Below are 26,759 nucleotides of genomic sequence, written 5' to 3'. Positions count from 1 at the left end.
CTAGACAAGGAGGCGGGGGTTATTTTTGCCCCTTTCCCCTGCAGCCCCCACCTTTACATTGTTCCAGAGCAGGAGTCAACAAACTTTTCCAGCAGGGGGCCAGTCCACTGTCCCTCAGACCTTGTGGGAGGCCGGACTATATTTTGAGAAAAAATAATGAATGAATTCCTATGCCCCACAAATAACCCAGAGATGCATTTTAAATAAAAGGGCACATTCTACTCATGTGAAAACACGCTGGGACGGATTTAAAAGGCGATTGGGCCGGATCCGGCCCCCAGGCCTTAGTTTATCTACCCATGTTCCAGAGGGTATCCCAATCTCTTAAGCAGTGGCATAGATTTTGGGGAGGAATTGGGGGTGGCAGGCAGAAGTAGGAATCTGAGAAAATTGCCTCCTCTTCCCCAGGTCCTCCAGCTGGCCACTATCCTGCATCCTGTGTTTTCTGAGGCATATTTTGGAAAATATATTCTCAACAGGAGCTCCATTTGGGTGTAAGGCATGTGTTTTTTAATAAAAGGGAAATAAATGAATTAACATTATTTATTTATTTAAATGCCAGTGGAGGACAATTTGATTAAAAAGGGAGCACAGAAATCTTTAATGCAAATAAATAAATGAACTGCCCTAAATATGGTACTCTTAATGAATTTTTTTGGCCTGCAAACTGACTGAAAGCAGGAAAATAATTCTTTTATATGTAAAAATACGTTTTTCTAAGGTTAAATCAGTCAAGTGAAAGAAGGAAAGCATCGCTGTGTTTTTGTTTATGTTTATCAAGATGTTGTGCAGACATAGTTGGCTGATAAACAGCTCTTCTTTCTGATGCTCAGATTTAAAAGACACTTACCTTATGTTTGGCCATTAGCGTTCCAATGTAGTTTGACTAGATTCCAAAGAACAGATTTGTGAACAAGGGAGTGAACCTGAGGTACTTTGGACTGCTACTGCAAAACTGCTTGTCTCTATTTAGCACTAGCAATGACTACAAAGGAAACCAGATGTCAGTGTCTGGATGTGTGTGATTTTCTGCTGTGTGTACATGCCCATTGGCTGAATCTTGACCTATATGCATGAGTTTTTCATAGCATTCCACTTAAAAAAACCCAAAAAACTTTATCAAAAACAGTATGGATAAACAAATATGTGGCTGGATTCAGACATACACATACTTTAGAGTAGACCTATAATAATACGTCCCATTGATTCCAATGGGCCTGTTCTTAAGTACATTTGGATCCAGCCTGTAGAATTAAATGGAAGATGTAATAATGAAAATGAGGTGAGGAAGAATTGGAAAAAAGCAAATTAGATTAGGAAAATCAGTAATGTTAACTGTAATGTGGAACCCTCACAAGAGAATCACTTGATTTCAAATGTACAGTGGTACCTCGGGTTACATACGCTTCAGGTTGCAGACTCCACTTACCCAGAAATAGTACCTCGGGTTAAGAACTTTGCTTCAGGATGAGAACAGAAATCGTGCTCTGGCGGCGGCAGCAGGAGGCCCCATTAGCTAAAGTGGTGCTTCAGGTTAAGAACAGTTTCAGGTTAAGAACGGACCTCCAGAACGAATTAAGTTCTTAACCCGAGGTACCTCTGTAGCTGGTCTGTGAAATAATTAAATATTAAGAACTGAAAAGAAGTAATAACATCCACATTGTTATGTTTTCATATAGACAATGTGCCAAGGAAGATTTCAATTGAATGTTATTGAATGTTCTAGCAGACCGGGTTTTAAACAGGATGCATTTGTTCTACAGTGTCATCTGCTGTGCAGTTTCTCTCATGCCATAAAAATGGTACTTGTGATCTTCAGTATGTGGTTATATGTCGTATAGCATTTATGTTTAAATTTTGTTAGAGTGGTTAAGCAACCATACTGTGTATGGTGTATAGCCTATTCATTCTTTCACACAACTAATTTCAGTTATTGCTTAGACTCTACAACTTCTCTACATCTTCAAAACGGGTTTAGACTAAATATTGTACAAAATTATCAGTAGCTACGAATCATGATGGTTGTGTATTGCCTCCAGTGTTGGAGCTACCTACCTCCTGAGACCAGTTGCTGGGGTTCATGGGCAGGAGAGGGCTCTTGCACTGTTGCCCTGCTTGTGTGGTTCCCATAGACCTCTAGTTGGCCACCATAGGAACAGAATTTTGGGCAAGGAAGGCCTTTGGTCTTATACAGCAGGGCTCATTTTAGAGTGTGTATACACTATACAGGCAGCTCCCCGTTTATGCGGAGGTTACATTCTGAGGCACCACGTGTGTCAGTGAAATAAAGTATAATTGAAACCCATTGAAAAAGCCTGCAAACACCACACCCTGCTCCCCCCGCCCCACCTCTGTTCTGTTCTGCCCTTTTCAGTGATGTCTTTATGACGTTTCTGGGTCACTTCTGGGTTTGGCATGATGTGCACATACACGATTGCTCACATATTGAATGCACGTAAGCAGGGGGGGCTGCCTATACCTTTAAAGCAAATTCTAAGCACATTCTTTCCCTCGAAGAATTCTGGGCACTGTGGGTGCTGGGAATTGTAACTCTGTGAGATGTAAACTCCATTGCCTAGAATTCTTTGAGGAGGAAAATGTACTTCAAATGTGCTTTAAAGGTGTAGCATGTATGAAGCCTTATATTCTTATGCACAATCAGTTGATTAATTAACTGTTTAGTCAGGGTATTGGGGATGAGTCCAAACTCCCCCCCCTCCCTAAACTTTCCTGTTTATGGAAACTTTACAGAGCAGCAGGCCACTATAGTATTTGTAGCCCTCCTACACATGGTGGCTGGAGCAGTAGGTGGTTGGCAGGCAGATTGCTCTGACAGCCTGGAAGTGGCACAGTATTAGGGCCAAGATCAGACCTGATGCCACCACATCACTACAGTAGGGCCAGGTTGGCAGATCACAGATTGACCCAGCCCTGCCCCTGGACAGTCCCATTTGAGGGTGTTCTGGTGGCTGTTGCTAGCGAGGGCCCTGTTTGCCTGCATGTTTGGCAGGCAGAAGTGGAAGCTCCTTGCCGGCAGAGTGATGCAGGTGGTGACCAGCAGGAGGCCAGCAGGGCTGCTGGAGGGACATCTCTATCCCATCCACCCCACTCCCAGACAAAGCGGAGCAGGGTGGATTGCTCTTGCCTTTTGACAAACTTAATGCAAATGATGAGGGCCACTTTCCTGTACATATGATGAACAAGAGCTCACAGCATTGAAATCAAAGAGGAGAGTTCAAGGCTGTACAGGGCAAATAATTCATATTCAAAGAAGAGGGTTTATAGTGCAGAGAAACAAATGGGATAAAGAACCTAAACTATAAAGGTAAAGGTACCCCTGCCCGTGCGGGCCAGTCTTGACAGACTCTAGGGTTGTGCACCCATCTCACTCAAGAGGCTGGGGGCCAGCGCTGTCTGAAGACACTTCCTGGTCACATGGCCAGCGTGACATCGCTTCTCTGGCGAGCCAGAGCCGCACACGGAAACGCCGTTTACCTTCCCGCTAGTAAGCGGTCACTATTTATCTACTTGCACCCGGGAGTGCTTTCGAACTGCTAGGTTGGCAGGCGCTGGGACCGAACGACGGGAGCGCACCCCGCCGTGGGGATTCGAACCGCCGACCTTTCGATCGGCAAGACCTAGGCGCTGAGGCTTTTACCCACAGCGCCACCCGCGTCCCTTACCTAAACTATAGGGAAGGATTAAATATGTTAATGCCATAATTTCTGTGGCCAGCAGCAAGGAAATGAACTTTATTGATTGAGTGTGTGGACACACACACACACACACACACACATTCTGAGGGGATTGCGAGGAGCAGAAGCCAGTTTCAAAACGCTATTGAGCTGAGTCACATGGCTTCATTAAAGGAAGTACAAAGGATGTAACATGATTCATATTTTGCCTAAGGTGCTATGTCGTCCTGATTTCAGTGTGGTGCAATCTCTTTTGTCTGCTCCAACACTGAAATGGGAATGGTGCTGTCAGAATGAGAGAAATTAAGAGAAAGTGTATCTTAAGAAATGTTCCTGCAGTGGTAATAAGGGACAGAACTTTGACTATGTGCAAAAGATAATGCTGATGTTATTTTTAAAAGATTGTGGGGATACAAATAAAAATGGACATATTTCAGCCCATATTTAGAAATATATAGGGGTCTGAACTTGTGTGGAGTTTGATCAGAGGTTGGAAGGCTTCTATGTAGCGGCCATGATGTAGCAAACTCCAGATTGACTCAGCCACAGCACAGCTGCCTTAGTAGTGATAAATTTTATTCATTGGTAATGTCTAGGATAGTGGGTGTACCACTTTCACAATTTGGAAAGAAAAGCTGTCTCATCATGAAGCTCCTTTGTGTTCAAGATTTCATCCTTAAGAGTCAAAGGTGGAGTCATAAATATGATGCACACTCGCAGAGTAAGCAGTCTCAGGTTTAATTATTATATTGCGCCATAATAGTTTCCCCCATCATAAAGCCTTTTAGTGAGTACTGACAAAAACATTTTCAGCATGGGGGTTTTTTTGGGTGTGTTTTTTTGTAACTGGCTTAATCAATGTTTAACTGGTTACCTGAAGTGGCAACTTAGGTCAGAAATTGAATCCTGGAATTCTAGCATAGTGTGCATTAGAAGTAGTAGATTTAAAAACAATCTCATCCTGATTCTTTCTCTCTCTTTTCTTTTCAGTGCTGTTTATTTGGTGCGGTATAAAGAAACCAGACAGAGGTTTGCGATGAAGAAGATTAACAAACAGAATCTCATTCTTCGAAACCAGATTCAGCAGGCTTTTGTTGAGCGTGATATCCTGACATTTGCAGAAAATCCATTTGTAGTCAGCATGTACTGTTCCTTTGAAGCTAGACGCCATTTATGCATGGTCATGGAATATGTAGAAGGTACAGCATTGTTCTACATCCACTGGCATGCGCAGTGTAATACTGGAAGATGAGAATATTTTTACTTTACAGATTTCCATTCTTCAGTGTCCACAATGCACACTAGAAATTAGGGATGACAAGATAGAAGATAAATCCCACTAATTCATAATGTTCACCTTCTTAAAAGGCAGGGAGCATTATAAGGGCTGAGCTGAAATTACTTCCAGATTTTCCTTGTGGCAAATTAGAGAGGTCATTGGGGGAGTGTGCAAAATGGTTAGGGGTAGTTAGAGGTGATGAGACACTTTGCTTACTATGACGATGGTTCTGTGTTCTTTCCCCCCTTTCCTTTTTTTTTAAGCTGTAGAAGAAAACCAGCAACCACCAGCTTAGGTAGTTGAGTGGGGAGGCTTATGGGGTTGGTGAAGGAATTGGACCATGTTGTATTTAAGACCTGGAAAGCTATGTTAACTATCTTCAGAAATAACAGAGCTTTTTGGTTTGGGTTAGTTGGGCTTGGTTATGAATCGAGCTCCTCAGGAGGATTCGCCCATCAGTATTATAAATAGATAAGGTGGCTTGCTTACTCAGCCCCCCTCCATGTGTTCTCCTGCTTGTGCCAGTGCCAGATGTTCATACTGAAATATAACTTTTCTTCCTTCTTGTCCGTGTTTCTATGAGTGGATTTGCATAAATCCTTTGGTAAAGGGCAAATATTAAAAAGAGACACACATACCTAAAATGTTCAACATTAGTTTCTTTAACTAATTTGAATGTATGTAACACAATTTAAAAAAAAATATTAGTTTCTTTTTGTGATGTAAAGTGGCAAAAAAGTCCTATTACTATAATAGTTTCTATTACAGTCAACATGTCTGCTCACATGTTGACTGTAATAGAATAGTCTTAGTTATAGAACTTAATAGAACTGTTCTTAATTATAATTGTGTGTCAAACCGAATCCTGAAACATCTCTTCAGGGTGGAATAGGTTTAATAATACATGTTATATTTCAGGTGGAGATTGTGCTACTTTAATGAAAAATATGGGACCTCTGCCTGTAGACATGGCCAGAATGTATTTTGCAGAGACTGTTCTGGCATTGGAGTATCTCCACAACTATGGAATAGTACATAGGGATTTGAAACCAGATAAGTATGTATATAGCATGTAACTAATAGTTGCTTGAAACACTAATGATATTGTATATGAAGTCTCTGGGCAAAGTGAAATGAAGTGTAGTGTAGTTTGCATGGTTTTCCTTTTCCGTGGTTTATATGTGTACTACTCATTTAATATTACATATTGAATGACTTCCAGGGTTTTAATTTTATTTTAATGGGCTTGTGTCCATGTAATAAAATTTTATTGATAGATAAATTCAGAATATAATCATTTAACTGTTTTGTTTCTTTTTAAAAGAACTGCAGTTATAGTGAATTTGTTGACTGGTTCCTCTCTTATTTTTAACTCGTTGCAGCAGTGCGTTTCAAGGAGGTATTCCAGTCATAGTCCGTAGCTGAGGGCAACAGTTGTTTATATGCTTTATCCACCATTTGACACTTGTTAGGTATTGCAGTTTCTTCATGTGTCAGATCATGCAAATGTTTGCAGACTCACCTTTGGACAATAATGGTCCAGTTAAGAGGGTTAAAGCTTTTCTCAGGTGTGGATTATATTAAACAAGAGCTGAATGAAGACACTGCAGAATTTTCAAAGTTAGCTTTTTTAGAGCTGTCTAAAAACCTGCACAAATGTGTTTTGTCACATTCTTGTAGTATGATGGCCACCATCTATGGAGAAACATCTTTATTTAGTTTCCATAGTTTTGGATTTCTTTTTGCTTCCTACTACTAAATGAAGGAAAAAAATATGTGTTATAGTTACCATAACTTTATAAATGCTTTCCCTCTTCCCCAGTTTGTATGCATATTTATTCACCTCTTTGTAGACATCTTCAATTTCTTCTATGATGATTTGAGGCCTATAACTTTATTTTAAGATTTAATAAAGCCTAATTACCAGCTCTATTTGCACATTTATTCATGCATAGGGCACTCAGTGTGGCAGCATGAGTGGAGTTGCACTTCTGGCCCTAAGGTTGGTGCCACAAGGCCATCCTGATCTTGATGTGTTGTCTGAAAAGGAAATGAGATTTTGAAATTATACCCATTGGAGAGATCAATCACACTGCTACTTCCATTGAATTATTCTTTATACCTACTAATTGGCTGTGCTATTATGGGACCGTGACATTCTCACTAGCAGTACTCCAGAAAGAGAGTCTAAGACCCCACATAACACATTCTGTATCCCTTGCCAGTTGTCATAGCCATTTGCTGGCTTTATTCCAACAAATTTCATGATATACTGTGACTGTAATGTGAGTTTAAATTTATGTGTTACAGCGAAAACATTATGCTGTTACAGCAGTGAAGTAGAAAGTAATAGTAATCTACTATCATTCTCATTTGCAGTTTACTGGTAACTTCCATGGGGCATATAAAGTTAACAGATTTTGGGCTATCTAAGGTTGGCCTCATGAGTATGACCACCAATCTTTATGAGGGTCACATTGAGAAGGATGCTAGAGAATTTCTGGATAAACAGGTAAGAGATGTGTCATTCCTTTTGTATTAGCAGAACGCTTTAGAAACTAGATGAATTGTGCAAATTGTGTAGATGCTTTTTTATTTCTACAGTGTTGTTACAAATCTATATGTAAGAGTTACCTTTACTGTTCTAGACTTTCCCTCCTTCAATTATGGTCTATTAATAAGATGAATGATCTAATTGTGAGCAAGTGAGATTGTAAGAGAGACAAATGGAAAGTTGTTTTTATAAAGAATTCAGGAGTCTCAGCAGAGTACTTGTGGAACTCATGATGCATTGCACAATCAAGGGTGCTAAAAATCCTAGCTATGGCCCATTTCCCTTTAAGCATGCCTCATTACCATTTGCCCACAATCTGTTCACTGTAAGAGTTACTTAAGGTAAATCCATTGCAGTTTTCATGTTATAATAAGGAGCCAATTGTGCTTAGTATAAATATATGTAATTTACTGTGACTTCACATTAGCAAACAACATATATAAAGTATTTTTTCATGCTTTCAGTTGAGATCTGAATTGCAGTTGAATTTTGCATTTAGTTGCTTGAGTGCTTTCATCAGAAAAGTTGAAATACATGCAGCCAAAAAGAAAGTCATGACAAAATTTGTAATTCTCAATATGTTTCTTTTTACACATTGATTGCAATCAACTTACAGTTTTATGCACAGAAATATAATTCAGGTTTGCTTTTCTTCTCTCACGTTTAGGTCTGTGGCACACCAGAATATATTGCTCCAGAAGTAATTCTAAGACAGGGCTATGGCAAGCCAGTGGACTGGTGGTCTATGGGAATTATTCTTTATGAGTTTCTTGTTGGGTGTGTTCCTTTTTTTGGTGATACACCGGAGGAGCTATTTGGACAAGTAATAAGTGGTAAATATCAGAAAACATGAATTATTATCCTTAAAACCATCCTCTCTAAGAATTGCCACTTGGCCAATGTTCAGTCAGGCCTTTGTGGGACAGGGGAGCTTTCAGGAAAAATGACATACACTTCAGTGTAAGAACTACTTAAATCCATATTGCTTACTAACATATTTGCCACAATTAAAAATGTAATTGTCTATATAATGCTCCAGAATTACAATACTGGTATGTGAACTTGTGAAACAGAGCAAGACTGAATTCAGCGAATATCATTATAATTTGATAATACTACAGTGATTACATTTAATATTTCTATAATGCTTAATATGTAGGAAGCACTTTACAATATATAAAAATTCAGAGCAATTTTCATCAGCAGTCTGTCAGTCTAAGGCATGAAATGATCAAAGAGGAAGGAACAAAAAAGGAGTATCAGTGCTGGTGAGCAAGAATATGATCAGGAAAAAAAATAGAAGAGTCATACTAGAAAAGCAAGAGGAAAATGTTTTTTAAAAGGAAAAGAGAGTTAGTCACAAAGAGGAGGATAAATACTTTAATCAGAAAGGAACTATTATCTGGATAGTTAATGCTTTTGGAACTAGTACTGTCTTTTCAGCCATTAATTTTAAAAATCAGCAAAAAAAAAAAAAGGTTGATATGTACTTAATTTGCATAAATGGGAAAATGCCTAAGGGCACAATGCAATAAATTAACAGAAATGTAATAAAACCCTAAAACAAATGTCTCCCAAATAATAAATAATGGGGAAAAGAAGGATTCAAATGCAGTTCACAGATTGTTAATGATTTCACTAGTGGCCGTTACAGTATAATGTTATTTCTGTAACAGCTGTTCTTCTTTCATTTAAAATTCAATAACCTTTTAGATCTTAACCTGCAGGCCGGCCCTAAGTATTGTTATGCAGCTTGTGGCAAAACTAAATGATAATTAAACAGTATCTATCTCTATCCTACCTGCTGTTCCCTTATATTTTCCAGACGCAAAACATGTAGATGGCCACAGTTTATGCCAAATGCTTACTAGAATGACATTTCTGTTACTAGTTGTTTCCTGGTCCATTCTATAAAATGCAATGAAAAGGTACACTAGTGAAGTGAACAGGGAGGGGAGGCTGCAATTATGTCTATGTTCCATTAGATCTTCCAGCTAGGCATGCTTGTAATCTAATGAAATAGATTTGTTGGTTGCCTACAGTAAATAACCTCTTTATACAATACATTAGCTGTTTATAGATTTAAAAATATACTGTTTTTTGGGGACCTAAGCTACAAGAGGGAATCAAATGCTTAATTAAAACAAGCAGAAGTTGTTTTTGATCCCTGAGGCAGCAACAATTTTCATATTTTGTTTTTCAGAATGCATTTAAATAGCATTTAAAAAGATGTAGGCAGGAAAAATAAAATACTGTCATGCTTTCGTTGTGTTTATCTTATCATGTGCATTTGGGTGCATGCATATGATATTATGTAATAAAGTAATAAGCTGGAGAAGGACATTCCAATAGCTTCAGATAACTAAAAAGAAATTGGACGCGTCAGTATTTTAGCAGAAGTTACCCCATTCTGTGCCTGTGCATTGGAGTGATTTACCTCATTACAAAACATAAATGCAAAAAAGTTAGTTAAAAACTATGGTTTATTCCACTACAAAATCACTTTTTGCATGATAGATATTTTCAGCATGTGTTTAGCTCTATAGGCAACCATATTTGACAGGATTCAGATATCAGGTCTTCCAAATGTGGGCTTCCTCAGAAGGCTTGGGTTTGTGTTTAAATCTCCTTCAACCAAGTTGAAAAATATGTCTTTTGCTTTTCACTCCGAGTAAAAGCATTTCTGTGTAAATCCACCCAGGTAAAATTCAGCACGTGGCCCATCATAGTTGTGATGTTTAATCTGGCCCTTCTGGAGAATACCACAATTAAATCGTGACCTTTTCCATAGCACCTGGTATATTGCATCTTGAGTATAGTTTGCACGTTGCATGACTATTTCCCCTGGGTGTCAGGCTGTTACATAGGTAAACATCACCACCTACTGTCCAAGGCAGGAAATGTTCAGAGCCAAGGAGTATGTAGCTATTTCCTGTCCTCATCCAGTCCATTTCCTGCCTTTGTCCAAGGTGAATTAAGTTCTGCATCAGCTGCAGCCTCTGGATCAACCCCACTGCAGTGATCCAGCCATGAGGTTGCCAATGCATGGACCACTGCATAGTCAAACTATTCTGATACAGGAATGTCCATAATTGTCTTAACAACCAAAGTTAGCATACGACACTCCTAGTCACTGTGGAGACCCGTCTAGTGACAGACCTAGATTTAGGAGCACCCCCAAAATCCACTTCTGTCCCTTCAAAGAGAGCACAACTCTATCCAGGGCAGGCAGCTTGCCAATTTTCTGGTCCCACCCATCCTCCATTTTGCAAAGATTCAGACTCAGTTTATTAGTTCTCATCCAGTCCACCACTGCATCCAAACACTGGCTCAGGGTCTTCTCAGCCATTCCTGATTCAGATGTTACTGAGAAACGGAGTTGGGTATCAACAGCATACTGATGACACCTTGCTCCAAAATGCCTAATGGCAACTCCCAGTGGCTTAAGACCCTGTGGTGCCCTATTGCTTAAAAGCCATGGGATTGAACAGTATGCTGTGTTCTGAAACCATCCCTGGAGATGACACCAGAACCACTGCAAAACAGTGGCCCCAATACCCATCACCTGTAGATAATCCTACAAAACATGGCTTGATGGGACATTGGAAACCTCACTTGGAACACCATCAATCCTGGCATCTAGCTTGCTGTGAAGGTAACCAACTTTGTCCCCAAAGCAATGCAAAGAGGGACCCTCAGGTGTCTCAGGCTTCGTCTACCAGTATAGGTGTAAATAGGCTATGGACCACTCTGAAGAGCTCTGCTAACCGATTTTTCAAGGATGTGATGGAAGCAGCAAAGTGAGCCTTCTTTGCTGCGTTGACTTCCACATAGTAGGCAGGATTATGTGCTCTAGCACCTGTTTGGTCATCTTTGCAGTGAGACTTCTGCCACCTGCACATTAGCCATCGCCTAAACTGTTTCATTACTTACAGCTTCCCAGTATACCAGGGTGCCAAACATGCTCCACAGGGGCTCAGGCATGATCATATCTACAGCCTTCTGAGTCTCACAATTCCATTGGCCTCAACAGGATTGCCAGTTCTATCCACCAAAAAATCCCCCAGAGCATTCAGGAATCCATTGAAATCCATAAGTCTCCAGGGGTGAACCATAATAGTGGGTCTTCCATCTCTACAGAGGAAAGTTGGTACCATTAGCCCAACCTCACCAGGAAGTGGCCTGATCATGACTAGGGGGCCACAGAAACCCTTCCTATTTCCAGACCATCAGCTTCGTCACCAGGGGCAAAAAAACAAGTTGTCCTGCGCTATGGGTCAGGGTTGGTGACCACTTGAGCAGTCCCATGGTTGTCATGAAGGCCATGAGGGCCAGAGCCAGACCAACAAGAGCAGCCTCCACATGGACGTTTAAACCCCCCGGGACAATATTCCTAGTGTTCTCCAGTGTGACACCAGAGGCTGCTTGCATTAGCTCTGTTAGGGAGACTACTGGGCAACAGCATCGCCAGTCTCTCTCTCTGGTTTGACAGCAAGTGTCAATCCAAAGGCCAGCTCCCGAATGAAGATGTCTCCTGGTAAGCATGGCCGAAGATCAGTGAACCACAGCAACACCCCCACCTTGATCCCTGAGGCTGCGCTTATGCTGCACCAAGTTATGCTGAATAGATGTCACAAGTCAATGTTGAATGATAGACTGTTAAAAAAGATTGTATCTCTCTCTGCTAGATGAGATCAACTGGCCAGAAAAAGATGAAGCACCACCTCCGGATGCCCAGGAACTGATTACTTTGCTTCTGAGACAAAACCCCTTGGAGAGATTGGGAACAGGTTAGAAAGCATGGTTTTTACACTCATGTTTACCAGGATGATAGAAATAGCATCTTCTTGGCTTGTTTTGGGCCTTTTATCTTGCTCTTTTTGACTAAGTGAATGCATTATGAACATTTATTACAAGGGCAACATTTAGTTTTGTTTCACTGGTAATGTTTTAAGAAAGCAGTCATTTGACCAGACTCCACAGTGTACTGTTCCTGTTGTGCTTTTTCAACATATTTTGATGAATACTGAGACTGCTTTTCACACACTAAACATATTTTCTTAAGGAAAATGCCAGTGACAGCACTTCTGCAACCTGAGTTCATCATGCCTGCAAAGGGCCAAATGTGGGTTTGTATAGACAATGCTGTTTCCCAATCACATCACAGTCTATTAATAGATCCCCAGTTCTGAAAGTGTATATTTGTTTTTTTTTTAATTATTATTGTTATTGAAAGTTCAAAAAATACATAACCATACGTGCACCAAACACGGTGAGGTGCAAACAGAAAAGAAACTGAACTCATGCAGAAGGGAAAACAAAGAGGGGAGGAAACCCAAAACTGTATGTTTGTGATGAAAGCAACTACTCCTATTAAATATCCTGGTGTTTGTGATGATGGAATGGACACATAGCCACCCTGTGGGTATTTCACTAAAGTTTCTGCTTCAGGCATGGGAAGACATGCTACTGGGTCTGAAATAAATGATCTGCGGAAACAACTGAAGTGCCAATCAGCAGTAGGATTCTGGAAGTCTTCTGTCCCTGAAAATGTATCTGATCTATGTGTTTTTTGTCTTGTTTGGCTACTCACTCAGTCCACCTCACTCATACATACAGAAGACGCCATACATAGCCCCATGCCTGAACTCTGTAGTGATACACAAACCAAAAGGCACAGGTGGGACCATTTCTTCACAAGGGGGGCCATAGCTACTACTCTCCTGGCTGTATAATGCATCTTGGCACCCATAGCACATTGACTGAGCTGTACCAAACTTTAAGGAAACCCATACATCTCCCACTATACAGAGGCAGTGTCTAGTAATTGCACTTCAGCAGAGATCCCAGACTGGCTAGGTCCTCTTCTATAGCATATCAAAGTTTACATCATGGTTAATCAATATAGAATGCCATTTTCATGTTGCCACAGTTAACGCTGTCAAAACAATTATCTCAGTAGATGCTAGTGTGAGTGACTGAACTTTTCTTTTGACTAATACAAAGAAAAGGCTTGAGTTTGAGTCACATAATGCTTTCTTATCCTCTTCATTCAGTGCAATTCTTTTGCAGAAGCAAAAAACAGGAGAAATTGAAGGAGATAAAAGGAAAGGGGTGATGAATACAGCTATGTCTTTTGTACTGTGGACTGGCTGTAATTTGTGCTCCAGTTTTTCATAGAGAGATTGATAATGTGCTGGTAATAGCAGTGCTGGTTGCCTTGGTTTGTGATAAAGTTGTGTGTATAAAGAGAGACTGAAAATTGTTTCTTTGAATGACAGTATTATGCATTTAGAGAATGTGCATTTGAGTTGGAGGTGAAAATTTGACAGTCACAATTTTTGGTGAGTCTAGATTGTTTGACATTTGGAATGCTGTGAAAAAATGACTTTAAAAAAATTGGGAAATAATATTGTTTTGGAAATTAATGCATTTGGCATTTGCCTAAAACCAGTTGTTAGATTTTGGTAAACTTCTGACCTTCACTGTTATTCTAGGTCAGAGGTTCTCAAATTCTGGTCCATGGCCCACTAGCAGTTCATGAGATTCCTTCTGGTGGTCTGCAGCGTATCTGTGGATTTGGTTCTTTTTATTGTTATTATTTATACCCCCCCCCAAAAAAAATTAGAAGCGTACATTGGTTTCCAAAGTACTTGTAAATTACATTTTTGACAAGTAAAACAATAACAAGAACCCATTAACCCTCCCCTTCCCTCCCCCCTAAACATTTCAGGTAGCCAATCTGGACCAGGTTCACAATATAAAAATAGAGGATAAAAACACAAAAGGCATAATAAAAACAAGAATAAAAAACCAATACCGCCCCCCAAGGTCTTCTTAGAAAGTCAATCTATAACTGTTATGTAGTGTGTCTGGATTTGTGATTGAAGAAAAGAGACGGCACCTTCACCATATAAATTATTCGTATAACTTTTAATTGTATTTTTATTGCTTCTTTTAAAATAAAAAGAAATGAAAAAAGCAATAAAGTACAATTTAAAAACATATAGCATCTAGCACAGCACATTACGATTGATAAAACAGGCAAAAAAAGAATTATTGTGTTATTCATTAATTACCCACCAGCAATTTTCATGTCTGTAAGAAAAAAAGTTTGCAAACTACTGTTCTAGATACTATGCAAAATACTGTACCTGTTGAGTGCAGAAACACCAAAGAATTGGCTAACCAGTTCAATCCATTATATATAATTGAGCGCCCTTTCCCCTCTCCATTGCATCTTGGCCCAAATTGTCCCCTCAGTGTACAACTACCAAAAAATAAATAAATTGTTTTTAAGGAAAAGGATAGCCTTTTTAACAGGGAATAAAGTTTAAAATATAGACAACAGAATGAACATCAAATAAAAATGCAAGATCACCAATGTTTATTTCCCAGTGTGTTGTTAATATTATTTCATATGACATAGTGGGTGTTTTTATTTTTTTCGATATCACAGACATTGTGTTGCTTCTAACTTACCTGAGCTCAGGCTATCCCTTGAAGAAGAATATGAAAATGTAGTTCACAAAAGTAATTAAACAGTTGGTAATATTCACAGACTATTTTTTCAATATTAAAACAAATGTTAACGTTCTTTCATTGGCTCAAGTTTCTAATGTATTCTTACTGGTTTGTTTAATGCTTTGCTTCTGTGTCAAAGTAAATGCCGGTTCTGGTGTATGTTTTACCTACTTAAGATGGACTGGGAAGCAGTCTCAATTTTTTGTAGTTTGTTTTTATAGACAGGTTAATCCAAGATAATCATTTAAAAACAATGACAACATGGCAAATAAATGGTATAGAAATAAATGGTATTAGTATTTTAAAATATGACTGAATAATTTATTTGTAGAATTAATCCAGACAGGCTTCTCTTGCTCCCCCAGGTGGTGCTTATGAGGTGAAACAGCACCCGTTCTTCCAAAACTTAGATTGGAATAGTTTGCTGAGACAGAAGGCAGAATTCATTCCTCAGCTGGAATCTGAAGATGACACAAGCTACTTTGACAGTATGTTTAATTTTCTACAGAAGCGATAATTTTAATGCTGTGTTTTACTGCCCTAGAAGTTGAATGTATTAACAAAAATAAAACTGTCCTTCAGTTAGTTTTCAAACTACAGTAAATTCTGACAGATTGTCCTGTATTTTATAGCTCGTTCTGAGAAATACCACCACATGGAAACTGAAGAAGAGGATGATACAAACGATGAAGATTTTAATTTGGAGATTAGGCAGTTTTCCTCGTGTTCTCATCGATTTTCAAAAGTAAGCATTTGCATGTACCATAAGATATACCATTTTTGTGGTGAGTGTAATGCATGAGAAAACAGAAGAAAAGTGTAGTGGTGAATTATTGAGAGGCATTTTGGCACGTCCATTGAAGGGTTTTTAAAAAACGATCTTCCTGTAAATACTGCTACTGTTAATTTATTATGGCTTACTTTACTTTACTAGGGCTGTTTGAGAAAATATCCAAATTATTGGATATTAAGTAAATATGTAAGTAAATATATTAGCATTCATTTCTGTTCCTTCAAACAAATACAAAAATGGTCACACTCCATAGCAAACCCTAAGCTAGGGGTTCACTTTCTTCCACTGTACCCAGCCAGGTGATTTGTCAAAAAACAATAAGCACTCCCCCTCCGCACCTGTAACTTGCTCCTTTGTGAGTTCATCATGTTTCCATATAATGAGTATATGAGATCAAAAGAGGAAAGTAACTAAAAGCATTGCTCCTGGATTTTTAAAGTGAGAAAGTAATGAAGACTAGACCCCATACGAAAATAGTAAAAACTAATATTTAGGTCTTAGTTCAGTTTTAACTGCAGATGGGCCTGTACATGTGCTGTCTTGAGCAAGGGGACCTTGCGGGCTCTGCAAGATCTCAGTCCTTCACGGCGTAGTGTGTTACCAACTGTTTTCATGGTGACTATGGTCCCAGCTGCCCTGAGATCATTGACAAGTTCCCACCATGTAGTTCTGGGCTGCTTAATCACCATTCTCGTGATCATTGCAACTCCACGAGATGAGATCTTGCATGGAGCCCCAGATCGAGGGAGGTTGACAGTTATTTTGTGTTTCTTCCATCTGCAAATTATTGCACCAACTGTTGTTACCTTCTCACTAAGTTGCTTGGCAATAGTTTTGTAGCCCAGTCCAGCCTTGTGAAGGTCTACAATCTTGTCCCTGACATCCTTGGACAGCTCTTTGGTCTTGGTCATGGTGGCTACTTTGGTATCTGCTGGATTGATTGCTTCTGTCGACAGGTGGTTTTTGTACAGGTACTGTAATGAGCTGGGATTACAGGTAAGACCTCTCCCTTACAGCAGGTGCTTCTAATCTCAGCTCATTACATACAGTGAAGATACCAAGTAGCCGGACATCTGGCTGGTTGATAGGGAATCAAATACTGATTTCACTCATTATAATTCACATCAATCTCTGATTTTTGTCTTCTGGGTTTCTGGGGTTTTTCCTGTTGTTATTCTGTCTCTCACAGCTACAATTAACCTACCATTAAAATTATGGACTGGTCATTTCTTCGTCAGAGGGGAAAAGGGCAAATTTAGCAGGGGATCAAATACTTTCCCCCCTCACTGTAATTTTGTCCACCCCGAGTACACTGTTGTTGTTGTTTTTAAGGGAAGGGCAGAAGCAGTTTTAACATCTTAAAATATGTATGCTTTTTATATTGCCTGCTTTTGCAGTACCTTCTCTAAACCCCTGTGATGTGATGGGCTATATGTGTAAATAAATAAACTCTGTGGGTGACTGTATACCATTTCCAAATGCTTTTTGCAGAATATGATTAAATGCAAGGGATTTTAAAGTTTCTGTTCCTCTTGTGCATAGTTATATGCTTCCCTATCTGTAGAAATCCATAATCCCCATTCATCTGTAGAGGCAATTTAAGAATGGGCAAGCGGGAAAAGCAAGAGAAGGTCTTGCTTTCCGTCTAGTGATGTTAAACCTCTGTCATGACTTGGCAGCAGGAATCCAATTCTCAAACAGCAAGAAGCATTTAAATCTTTTCTTTGTGGATGGCTTCTGTGCATTTGTAAGATAGGATACTACAAGAATAGTATGATACTGATATCTTAAAAGCTCAACTTTTTTCATTGCAAACAAGCTCAATATGCAGGTTGTCAGATAAACAACTGGCTTTTTTATGGCCACCCCCCCCCCCCAAATCTCTAAATCATTTAGTCAAGTAATTTATTCTCATCTTCACAGTCAATTTCAGCTCAGTCTCCCTACCACTTTGCATTCCTGAGTGATGGCCATTATATGACTTGCTGATATTTTTGTTTTTGTTTTTTCAGTGATTTTATGGTTAAGAAGTTTTTGAGATATGCACTGATCCTATGATATAAAAATCCTGAAGCATCTATAGGTTTAGCATGCATGTCCATAGTACATAAAGTCAAAGGTGAAGAAGAAATGAGATGAATTCATGACAGAAAAGATGGCATTAGCTACCCTGTTGCTTAGCAAAGATACCAAGGAGAGTAGAATTGAAAATCATTTTAAGAACTTCATCTACTGAAGTCCTTTAAAACTCCAGGATACTGCCTATAAGTATTTAGAGCATGCAGAGCTCTGCATGATATGTATTTTTCTGAAGTTCTTTTAGATACAAACAACTGTTAGCTATCATTTTTTTTGCCCCCATGCACAGGTTTTTAGCAGTATAGATCGAGGAACTCGAAATCAAACTGCAGAGAAGGAAGATACAACAGAGAGAACAAAGAATGTAGTACTAACATCTGCAGAATCTTTAAGCTGGAGCTCAGAATATTCTGAAATGTAAGTATTTATTTCATATTTGTCCCCTGCCAATAGGGTATGTAGAATTATCATAAAGTAACTTCACAATAATCCTATGAAGCAGATTAGGCCAAACTATAATGATATGCCAAAGACCAGGCATAACATGAGATGTGTACAGTAACACCATTGTATTTGATTAATTTTTCTGTTAATGCAACACTGCAAAATTTTGTGTTTTTCTGGTTTTGATTTGTGTTCACCTATTTAATTATATTGTGTAAATATCATTTTAAATGTAGGCAGCAACTATCTACATCTTTGTCTTCTGGTACTGAAAGTTCTAGGCAACGTCACAGTTCAGGGTTACTTCCAAAATTGTCAGTATCAGCTGAAGGAGATGAAGAAGAATCACCGCGTTCTGCTGGATCCTGCAAAGATCAAGAAAAGGTTGCATTTGTTAGTGAGGAAATTGTTTTAGATGAAGTGGAGGTAACAACTCCAGCAAGCACGATCAGTAGCTCCACTCTGTCAGGTAAGTCTCAAGTATGGAAGTATTTTCTACAGCATGTGTGGTTTGTTCATCTGTTTTGTATAAAGTTAGACATTTCATCTGACCTTCTCCATCAAAATTATGTCTTCAGTTTTAGGGCCAAACTACATGCGACACAAAATGTATAATCTAAATGGGTAATGGAACATTGGGGATTTCTCTTTTAATGAAATCATACATGGGCGGCAGTGACTTTCATGCGCACTGTATCATTAATTAATTGCTTTACTCATAGAAATGACTCAGTGTCTTACAGACATAACTGAAATACTAAGACTATTTACAATAAACACAATAAAACATTAAAAGACAAACAAATAAAATAAAGGTCTAGACTCCTGCCCCATCAAAAGAGGCCACAAATACTTAAAAACTTTTCAAATTAAGTGTCAATAGCACAGGTAAAAATGAAAGTTTTTGCATCACACCTACAACTAGACAAAGATGGTGTCAGGGAAGTTTCCTTTGGGAGAGCATTCCTCAAGTAGAGAACCACCACTGAAGAGGCCCGTTTTCATGTTGCCACCCTCAGGACCTTCAGTGGAGGGGGCACTCAGAAAGTTTCAGATGACAATCGCAGAGACTGGACCAGTTTATGTCAGGAGTGGCAGTTCTTCAAGTACAGTGGTACCTTGGGTTACAGACGTTTCAGGTTACAGACGCTTTAGGTTACAGACTCCGCTAACCCAGAAATAGTACCTTGGGTTAAGAACTTTTCTTCAAGATGAGAACAGAAATCGCGCAGCAGCGGCAGCGGGAGGCCCCATTAGCTAAAGTGGTTCTTCAGGTTAAGAGCAGTTTCTGGTTAAGAGTGGACCTCCAGAATGAGTTAAGTTCTTAACCAGAGGTACCACTGTATTGGGTTCCTGAGCCACATAAGGCTTTATAGCTCAAATCTAGCATTTGAATTAAGCCTGGAAATTAATTGGAAGCCAGTGCAGTTGGGCTAAAGTTGGTGTTACGTGCTCAGAACATCTTGTTCCAGGAAGCAACCTGGCTGCTGAATTCTGCACCAGCTGCAGTTTCTGAACCATCTTCAAAGGCATCCCCATCTATAGCACACTGCAGTAATGATATTTCAGTAACTTCAGCCTATATAACATACCTTGGCTACAGCTTGTTGGTAAGAAAGATAGACCTTAAGCATGCTAAGCCAGACCTTGGGTTAGGTGCCACATTGAGCCAAAAGCTCTTGAAAGGAGCACATTGGATGCGATCTCCTCTTCAGGAGCTAGCATGTTTATGTTAAGGCATGATTTGGTAAGTATGATGTGTGAACATGGCCATTGTCAGTGCAGGCTATCTCATTGGCTAGTGATCAATTTTTTGCTTATGAAAAAATATTTATGGATCATTGATTCATCAGCTACAATTGTTACCGTTGACAGCGTAAATCACCTAACCTAGGAATAGACACTTCACATAAAAGAGTAGGATACATTTTGTTCATTGTTAAATTATTATATTTTTAGTTGTATAAGTCTTGCATAAACACTTACATGACAGTATAAATTCTGCAGGACATCTTAGCTGTTCACTCCTTTCCTCATCAAGTATATTTATTCAAAGTCTAAAGTTGTAGATTTCCACAAATATGGGGAGTTTAGTGCATGGAAGGGGAAGGAGACCATTCTTTTGGCTCACTCTTGATCCCTAGACATGGCTAACAATTAAGTTAATAGTGGGCATAACATTTTAGTGTATGTATATGCTTCTAGAAATGAGATTGTTTTACAGTGTTGTTTGATTCTGCCTCAACCTCTTGGTTTGTTTGTTCCTTCCTTCAGTTTGTTTGTTCTTTTCTTTTGTGCAGTTGGAAGTTTTTCAGAGCACTTGGATCAGATAAATGGAAGGAGTGAGTGTGTGGACAGCACTGATAATTCCTCAAAGCCTTCCAATGAGCAAGCATCTCATATGGCTCGTCAGCGATTAGAAACAACAGAGAAAAAGAAAATCTCTGGAAAAGTCACAAAGTCCCTCTCGGCCAGTGCTCTATCCCTTATGATTCCAGGAGGTAGAGATTATGATTATAACTATTAACTTGATGCTTGTATATGCTTGTATATACCCCTTTCCTCTTCATGCAATGTGATATTAGTGCAATTTTGCTAGGTATTTAATTTGAAGTCTTATTTTTAAAATAATTAATATTTGTTTTTGTTTTTGTAAATAGGAGAATAATAATGTGTATATGTAGGGATCTCCATGGAAAAAGAACAATAAATTTTAATGTAATGCACCTTTAGAGCATTCATTTAGTTTTTAAAAATTCCTACCCAACAAAAGATACATACAGTGGTACCTTGGTTTAAGAACAGCTTAGTTTATGACCAACTTGGATTAAGAACACTGCAAACCCGGAAGTAGGTGTTTTGGTTTGTGAACTTTGCCTTGGAATAAGAACATGTTTCGCTTCTGTTGAGTGTGTTCCATTTGTAAACTGAATCCTCCTCTGCTATGGGAAAGCACGCCTTGGTTTAAGAAAGCTTTGGTTTAAGAATGGACTTCCGGAACAGATTAAGTTCGTAAACCAAGGTACCACTGTATTGTAAATGTTTTGCAAATTTATCTAGATTTGCGGGGGAGAGAATTATTTTTTTAAGCATCTGCTTTGTTTTCTAGTCTGCATATGTAGGATGTATGAACATAAATTCAGAATGTACTCTTATCTAGAGAACCATTTGTTCCAGATATATTTGGTGTGTCTCCTTTGGGAAGTCCAATGTCCCCCCATTCCGTGTCTTCAGATCCTTCGTCTTCTAGAGATTCTTCGCCTAGCCGTGATTCTTCAGCTGCTTCTGCAAGTCCTCATCAGCCTGTCATAATTCACACCTCAGGCAAGAAGTATGGATTTACTATCCGCGCAATCAGAGTGTATGTGGGTGATAGTGACATCTACACAGTACAGCATATTGTCTGGGTAAGGCTTATGTTCATTGCTTCAAGTCTACATCCGATGAAAATGGCCCAACATGCTGGCATTCTAACAAGCTATCTGGGTCGCCTTGTAGGGGGCAGTATGTTCATTATATGCCATTCTAGACCTAGACCAATTTTAGAATTTTCTGTGCATCTGTTAAGTGCTCTCTTAACTCGGATATCCTATGTCCAGATCCCAAAAAGTTAAGTTGCATCACAGTCTGCTGCTTGCAGCTGAGCCACTTGATTTGCTTAGCCCAACATCCATTGGCTTCTCTAATCCATTTTCAAGTTCCATTTTCCATCTTACCTGGACACCAAAACGAAATTCTAAAATAATTTTATTATTTACACCCTGCCCATTGCACACTCAATTTACATTATCCTTAACTTAGACATAGATCATATAATTCCAATAAGATTTCTGGTTCAGAAATACCTCTCTTTGCTTTCTAGAATGTCGAAGAAGGAAGTTCGGCTTATCACGCTGGGTTGAAAGCTGGTGACCTCATCACACATATCAACGGAGAACCAGTGCATGGCCTTGTTCATACTGAAGTCATAGAACTGTTATTAAAGGTACAGTATTTATTTATTCATATTTTTAAAAGTTCTGTACAAGAAACCTGGCGCTTACCATTCATTCAATAGATGCCTTTCCTTCTGGAGGCTGAATCTTAGTAGCTATTAGCAACTCGTGCTTATCCAGACTTAAAGCTGATTTATCCAGGGCTCACCAAGTTGACTACAGTGAGAGCAATAAGATGCAGCCACAGGTTCAGTGCAGACCAGGTCCCCATTGGAATATTTTGAACACAACCGTATCATATCCTATATCCCAGCGCTGCCCATTTGGCACTTAAAATCATGAGTCTAAATTTAAGGTAACCTAGCATTTAAGTAATTTATAAACATATTTCTGAGTTAGCTGGCTGTAATTTTAAATGGAGCATAAAGGCATCAAAGAATTCCGCTGCAATATTTGGTATGTCTTTCATATTCATCTCTTATTTGAAGCTAGAGGAGCTCTCAGAACCTATAAATAACTCAGTTATCACAACCCTCCTTTGGTGGTGGTTTTGAACCACATATATTTGGCTAGTCAAGTGGAAAATTGCTAAAAGCCTACGGATTAATAGAACCACTTAAACATAATAAAGCTGAAGCCTGAATGCTCCCCACACAGAGATGGGACATGCAGTGTAGGTGAAGATGCATTCCCAAGTCAATGAATAGAAAAATAGCACAAGTGTAATGATATAAAATGAAGCACTTCTTGCAATTATCAATCCTCTGAACTGTGTAATCCTATTTCATCCTCATTCAGTCTTTCTGATAACGGCTAACAAATGTCACTGCTGTATTAAAGCGGGTGTTCAGCAGCTGGCCCTTTCAATTGCACTCTAGTCCTTTCCATGTTTCTATCAAGTGCATCCTGTATATAACTCTGTTTTTGTTTTAGAAAGGCTAGGTGATTCAAGGCATGCTGCAACAAATTCGCTGAGGGTTTTTTATTTTATATTTTAAAGGGTAGTATGAGGACCTGGCCTCTCCAGTTTTGTCACCATGTATAACTTTGATTGCCATTCTTTTCAGTCTTAGTTGCTTGCAGCAAATAGATTACTCAGATGCAGCATCAATCCAGCAGGTGGTGAAAGAGAACGGGCCTACATATATACTTGAGTATGTGACTAATTCTCTCTCTCCTCCCTCCCCACATGGGACTGAGATTTTAATTTTAACACTCTGCTCTCCAAATAAGTGAATATGTCCTGCTGTGTTACTAGTGTATAGTCTATATTACCCAGAAAGCACATCAGCATATTTGAGTCTGCCTCTGCTTGGATTCTAAGCTTATAGGCAGGGTTCTTCATATATAATATGCACTTGCTTTCCTTCTGTCAGTTTCTTTGTACTGGTGATCCATCAAGGCAAGCAAAGCAGTTTCACTTCCAGATTTGGGCTAGAATCCAGATTGACATGGATCTAGATAATCAGTTTGATTTGACAGTGCTTGGAGGTGACCCAGAACCACTTGTTCCAACACTTTGCCTAACATTAGAAACCAGTGAGGTGTTGATAAAATCCTTTGCGGTTCAAGGAGACTTAATTCAGAAGTGGTCTTACAACCACTTCCTTCAAGGTGGCTAGAACTATAGTCTCTACTAACAAAGCATTTATAACCTCCTAAACTCAGCTTGAAGGGACGCGGGTAGCGCTGTGGTCTAAACCACTGAGCCTAGGGCTTGCCAATCAGAAGGTTGGCAGTTCGAATCCCTGCGACGGGGTGAGCTCCCATTGTTCAGTCCCAGCTCCTTCCCACCTAGCAGTTTGAAAGCACGTCAAAGTACAAGTAGATAAATAGGTACCGCTCCAGCGGGAAGGTAAACGGCGTTTCTGTGCGCTGCTCTGGTTTGCCAGAAGCGGCTTAGTTATGCTGGCCACATGACCCAGAAGCTGTCTGCGGACAAACGCCAGCTCCCTCGGCCGGTAAAGTGAGATGAGCGTGCAACCTTAGAGTCATCCGCGACTGGACTTAATGCTCAGGGGTCCCTTTACCTTTAAACTCAGCTTGAACAGTGCCTCCCTGGTAAATGTGGTAAGCCCTGAAAAATCAAGCTCATAAGTGAATCCACATCATTAAATTGTAACAATTGAAACTCAAGCCACAAAACCAGACTATACTATTCAATGGACTCTGGATTGACTCATTTAAAAAGTGGCATATAGCTCAGGGGTAAATGCAAGCAATTTTGGCATTTCATTATCAAATGAACTACACAACCCTGCCACCTCATGGATGTAATTGAGCAGTTCTGGTAGCACTCTGAAAGCAAAATTGTACAGAGCTCAGTGCATATCCGCAGTGGTGCATCTGATATTGGAGCCAGAGTTCTGCTGAAGCCAGATGTTTTCAGCCAGTAGCCATTCAGTGATAATTACAGGTTTCATTCCTTTTGAGCTTGATTGGTCCATGAAGAAGACATGCATTGCTAAATTATAAACAGTTGAGCATGTTTGAAAAATACAAAGAGCTTGGCCATGCCCAGTGGAATTTGACTTTTTATCTTTGAAGAGCAGATCCTCATCACCACCACCAGCCCCCTCAGTTTCAAAAGAGATTTGTCACCCAGCAAGTGGGACTGCTGTACAAGTTCAAAGCTCCCTTTGTTGTCTGCTACTGGTTGTGCAGTTGTTTGGATCTTGGCCACCATTTTTCAGTTCCCCTCATGATCTCTTAGAGTTCTACAGCTGACTTCACTTGTAATGTAAAACTTAAGTGGAAACTAACAGCAGAAAGAAGAATTGCTCACTCTACAGATCAGGACTTGGAATTGCCTAGCTCAGTGAAATCATGGCCTCAGTGTTGTATTAATAAGCAGTAGTAGTTGTTGACCTATAACCTACTCTTCCACATATGAACTCCACTATATATTACCACATCATCCAGATTATAATGTGGTGCTGTCAAAGTGGAGGGGTGATGAAAAATGTTCCCTCAAAAAGCCCCTTAAGCAAGGACTGGTATAATAAGAGGATGACTCAGGTAGGTGGGACCAGTAAAGATCAATGATTGCTGGTGGTATTGATGTAAGAGGAAACTTTCTTCCTAACTATGTAATGGTGCGCATCTCCTGATCTGCTGTTCTGTTTGGAAGAAAATGGTTCAGTAACAACTTACACCTTGAAAATTCTTACTTGACAGAGTGGCAATAAAGTGTCAATTACTACAACAGCCTTTGAGAATACTTCAATAAAAACAGGACCAGCTAGAAGAAATAGCTATAGGGGCCGAATGGTTAGACGGAGTAAGAAAACAAAAAAGAAGGAGAGTTTGGAAAGGTAAGTTGTGGTTGCTTAATACAGAATAAATTGAAGTTTGTTCTCTTTGCTATTAACAGGGAGGTGTTGCGGTCCCAGTTGCACCCCCCCCCCCCCATTCATGGCTACAGCTAGTGTATAATGAACAAACTCAGGCAGACAACATTCTGCAATTTTATTGATTCCAGATGTAGGTGGATTTTGGCTCAGGCATTGTGTGTATATCCACTTCAGCATCCTGCCAGGGGGCTGAAACTTTTCAGGGTTGTGCCAAGGATAATGGCCTCCGCAAGACGCCAGTCTATCGTGAAGGCCATCCTAAAGCTGCCTCTGGAAGCTGTATAGCCTGTCTGCCCCACACTTGGCTTCTGGACAGAGATTTCCACCAAGACCTCTCTAACGGGGTACCTGGAATATGCCACTGGTTCCGATCCAGGTGGTGCACCAATTCACCCTAAATCTTGATGAGTAGTATTCCACCCAATGCCTTAACTGCTGAAAGTTTTTGCTGTGGGTGAGGCAAAACTTGCAAACGAGGCAAGTTCCTTCCTGGCTCCGAATATGGCGACCATTGGTAACCATAGCAAGGTCAGGTAATACAAAAGGCAAAACGTGGTTAAAACAAGCAACCAAGAAAGCAAAATATGGTTAGATTGATGGTAACACCAAATGGCCTAGAATGCAAAACAAGAAAATTTGCAGTAGCATGAGAGGGAGGGAGGGAGGGAGGGTTTGCCAACTGTACTGGATGTGCCTGGTGCAGTTGGCTTTTATGCATTGCTGGTGGACTGGCATGGAAACTTTCAGCTCAGGGTCCACCGGCAAGGATCTGCCTGCTTGGGGACCCCTGATTGGCTGATTCAAAACTGGGGTTTTGGCAGGCAGTCCTGCCTTGCAATGCAGCCAGCCAGGGTGGATTTTAACAGCTGCCTGACCCCTGACTGCCCGACGATAGTGGTAGACCCACAAGGGACTGCAGCCGCCACCCACACAGGATAAGCGGTCATTTCATCTCAAAGATGAAGGCAAGTCCAGTGGTCCAATCAAGTTTAATAGTAAGTCAAACCCAGTAGTTCAGTCCAGGTTGGTGCTGCCAGTTCCAAGACAGGGCAAGGCAAAACTGTTCAGGATTCTGAAGAGTTACCTGTTCCAAGTGTTGACTA

General features: G+C 39.8%; 1 protein-coding gene across 21 annotated transcripts in view; it reads left to right on the top strand.

Moving 5' to 3' along the window:
- MAST4 (microtubule associated serine/threonine kinase family member 4) overlaps nt 1–26,759 on the top strand; it is a gene marked incomplete at its 5' end in the record, with an annotated part of 197,844 nt that overhangs the window by 162,279 nt on the left and 8,806 nt on the right. For 15 of the 21 annotated variants that reach the window (XM_083403588.1, XM_083403581.1, XM_083403582.1 and 12 more), the window contains 13 exons: nt 4,686–4,894; nt 5,893–6,031; nt 7,354–7,486; nt 8,196–8,361; nt 12,217–12,318; nt 15,418–15,540; nt 15,685–15,797; nt 18,214–18,341; nt 18,605–18,837; nt 20,669–20,869; nt 21,546–21,775; nt 22,231–22,353; nt 25,481–25,617. In XM_083403588.1, the coding sequence (XP_083259714.1) occupies nt 4,686–4,894; nt 5,893–6,031; nt 7,354–7,486; nt 8,196–8,361; nt 12,217–12,318; nt 15,418–15,540; nt 15,685–15,797; nt 18,214–18,341; nt 18,605–18,837; nt 20,669–20,869; nt 21,546–21,775; nt 22,231–22,353; nt 25,481–25,617 (2,037 nt within the window). The remainder of the gene's footprint in view (nt 1–4,685; nt 4,895–5,892; nt 6,032–7,353; nt 7,487–8,195; nt 8,362–12,216; nt 12,319–15,417; nt 15,541–15,684; nt 15,798–18,213; nt 18,342–18,604; nt 18,838–20,668; nt 20,870–21,545; nt 21,776–22,230; nt 22,354–25,480; nt 25,618–26,759) is intronic. The other 6 variants (XM_083403589.1, XM_083403586.1, XM_083403585.1 and 3 more) reach the window with 1 other exon arrangement.

Source organism: Podarcis tiliguerta, assembly GCF_965153285.1.
Source record: "Podarcis tiliguerta genome assembly, chromosome: 11".
Taxonomy (NCBI): Eukaryota; Metazoa; Chordata; class Lepidosauria; order Squamata; family Lacertidae; genus Podarcis; species Podarcis tiliguerta.
This window is presented reverse-complemented; position numbering and strand designations above follow the sequence as displayed.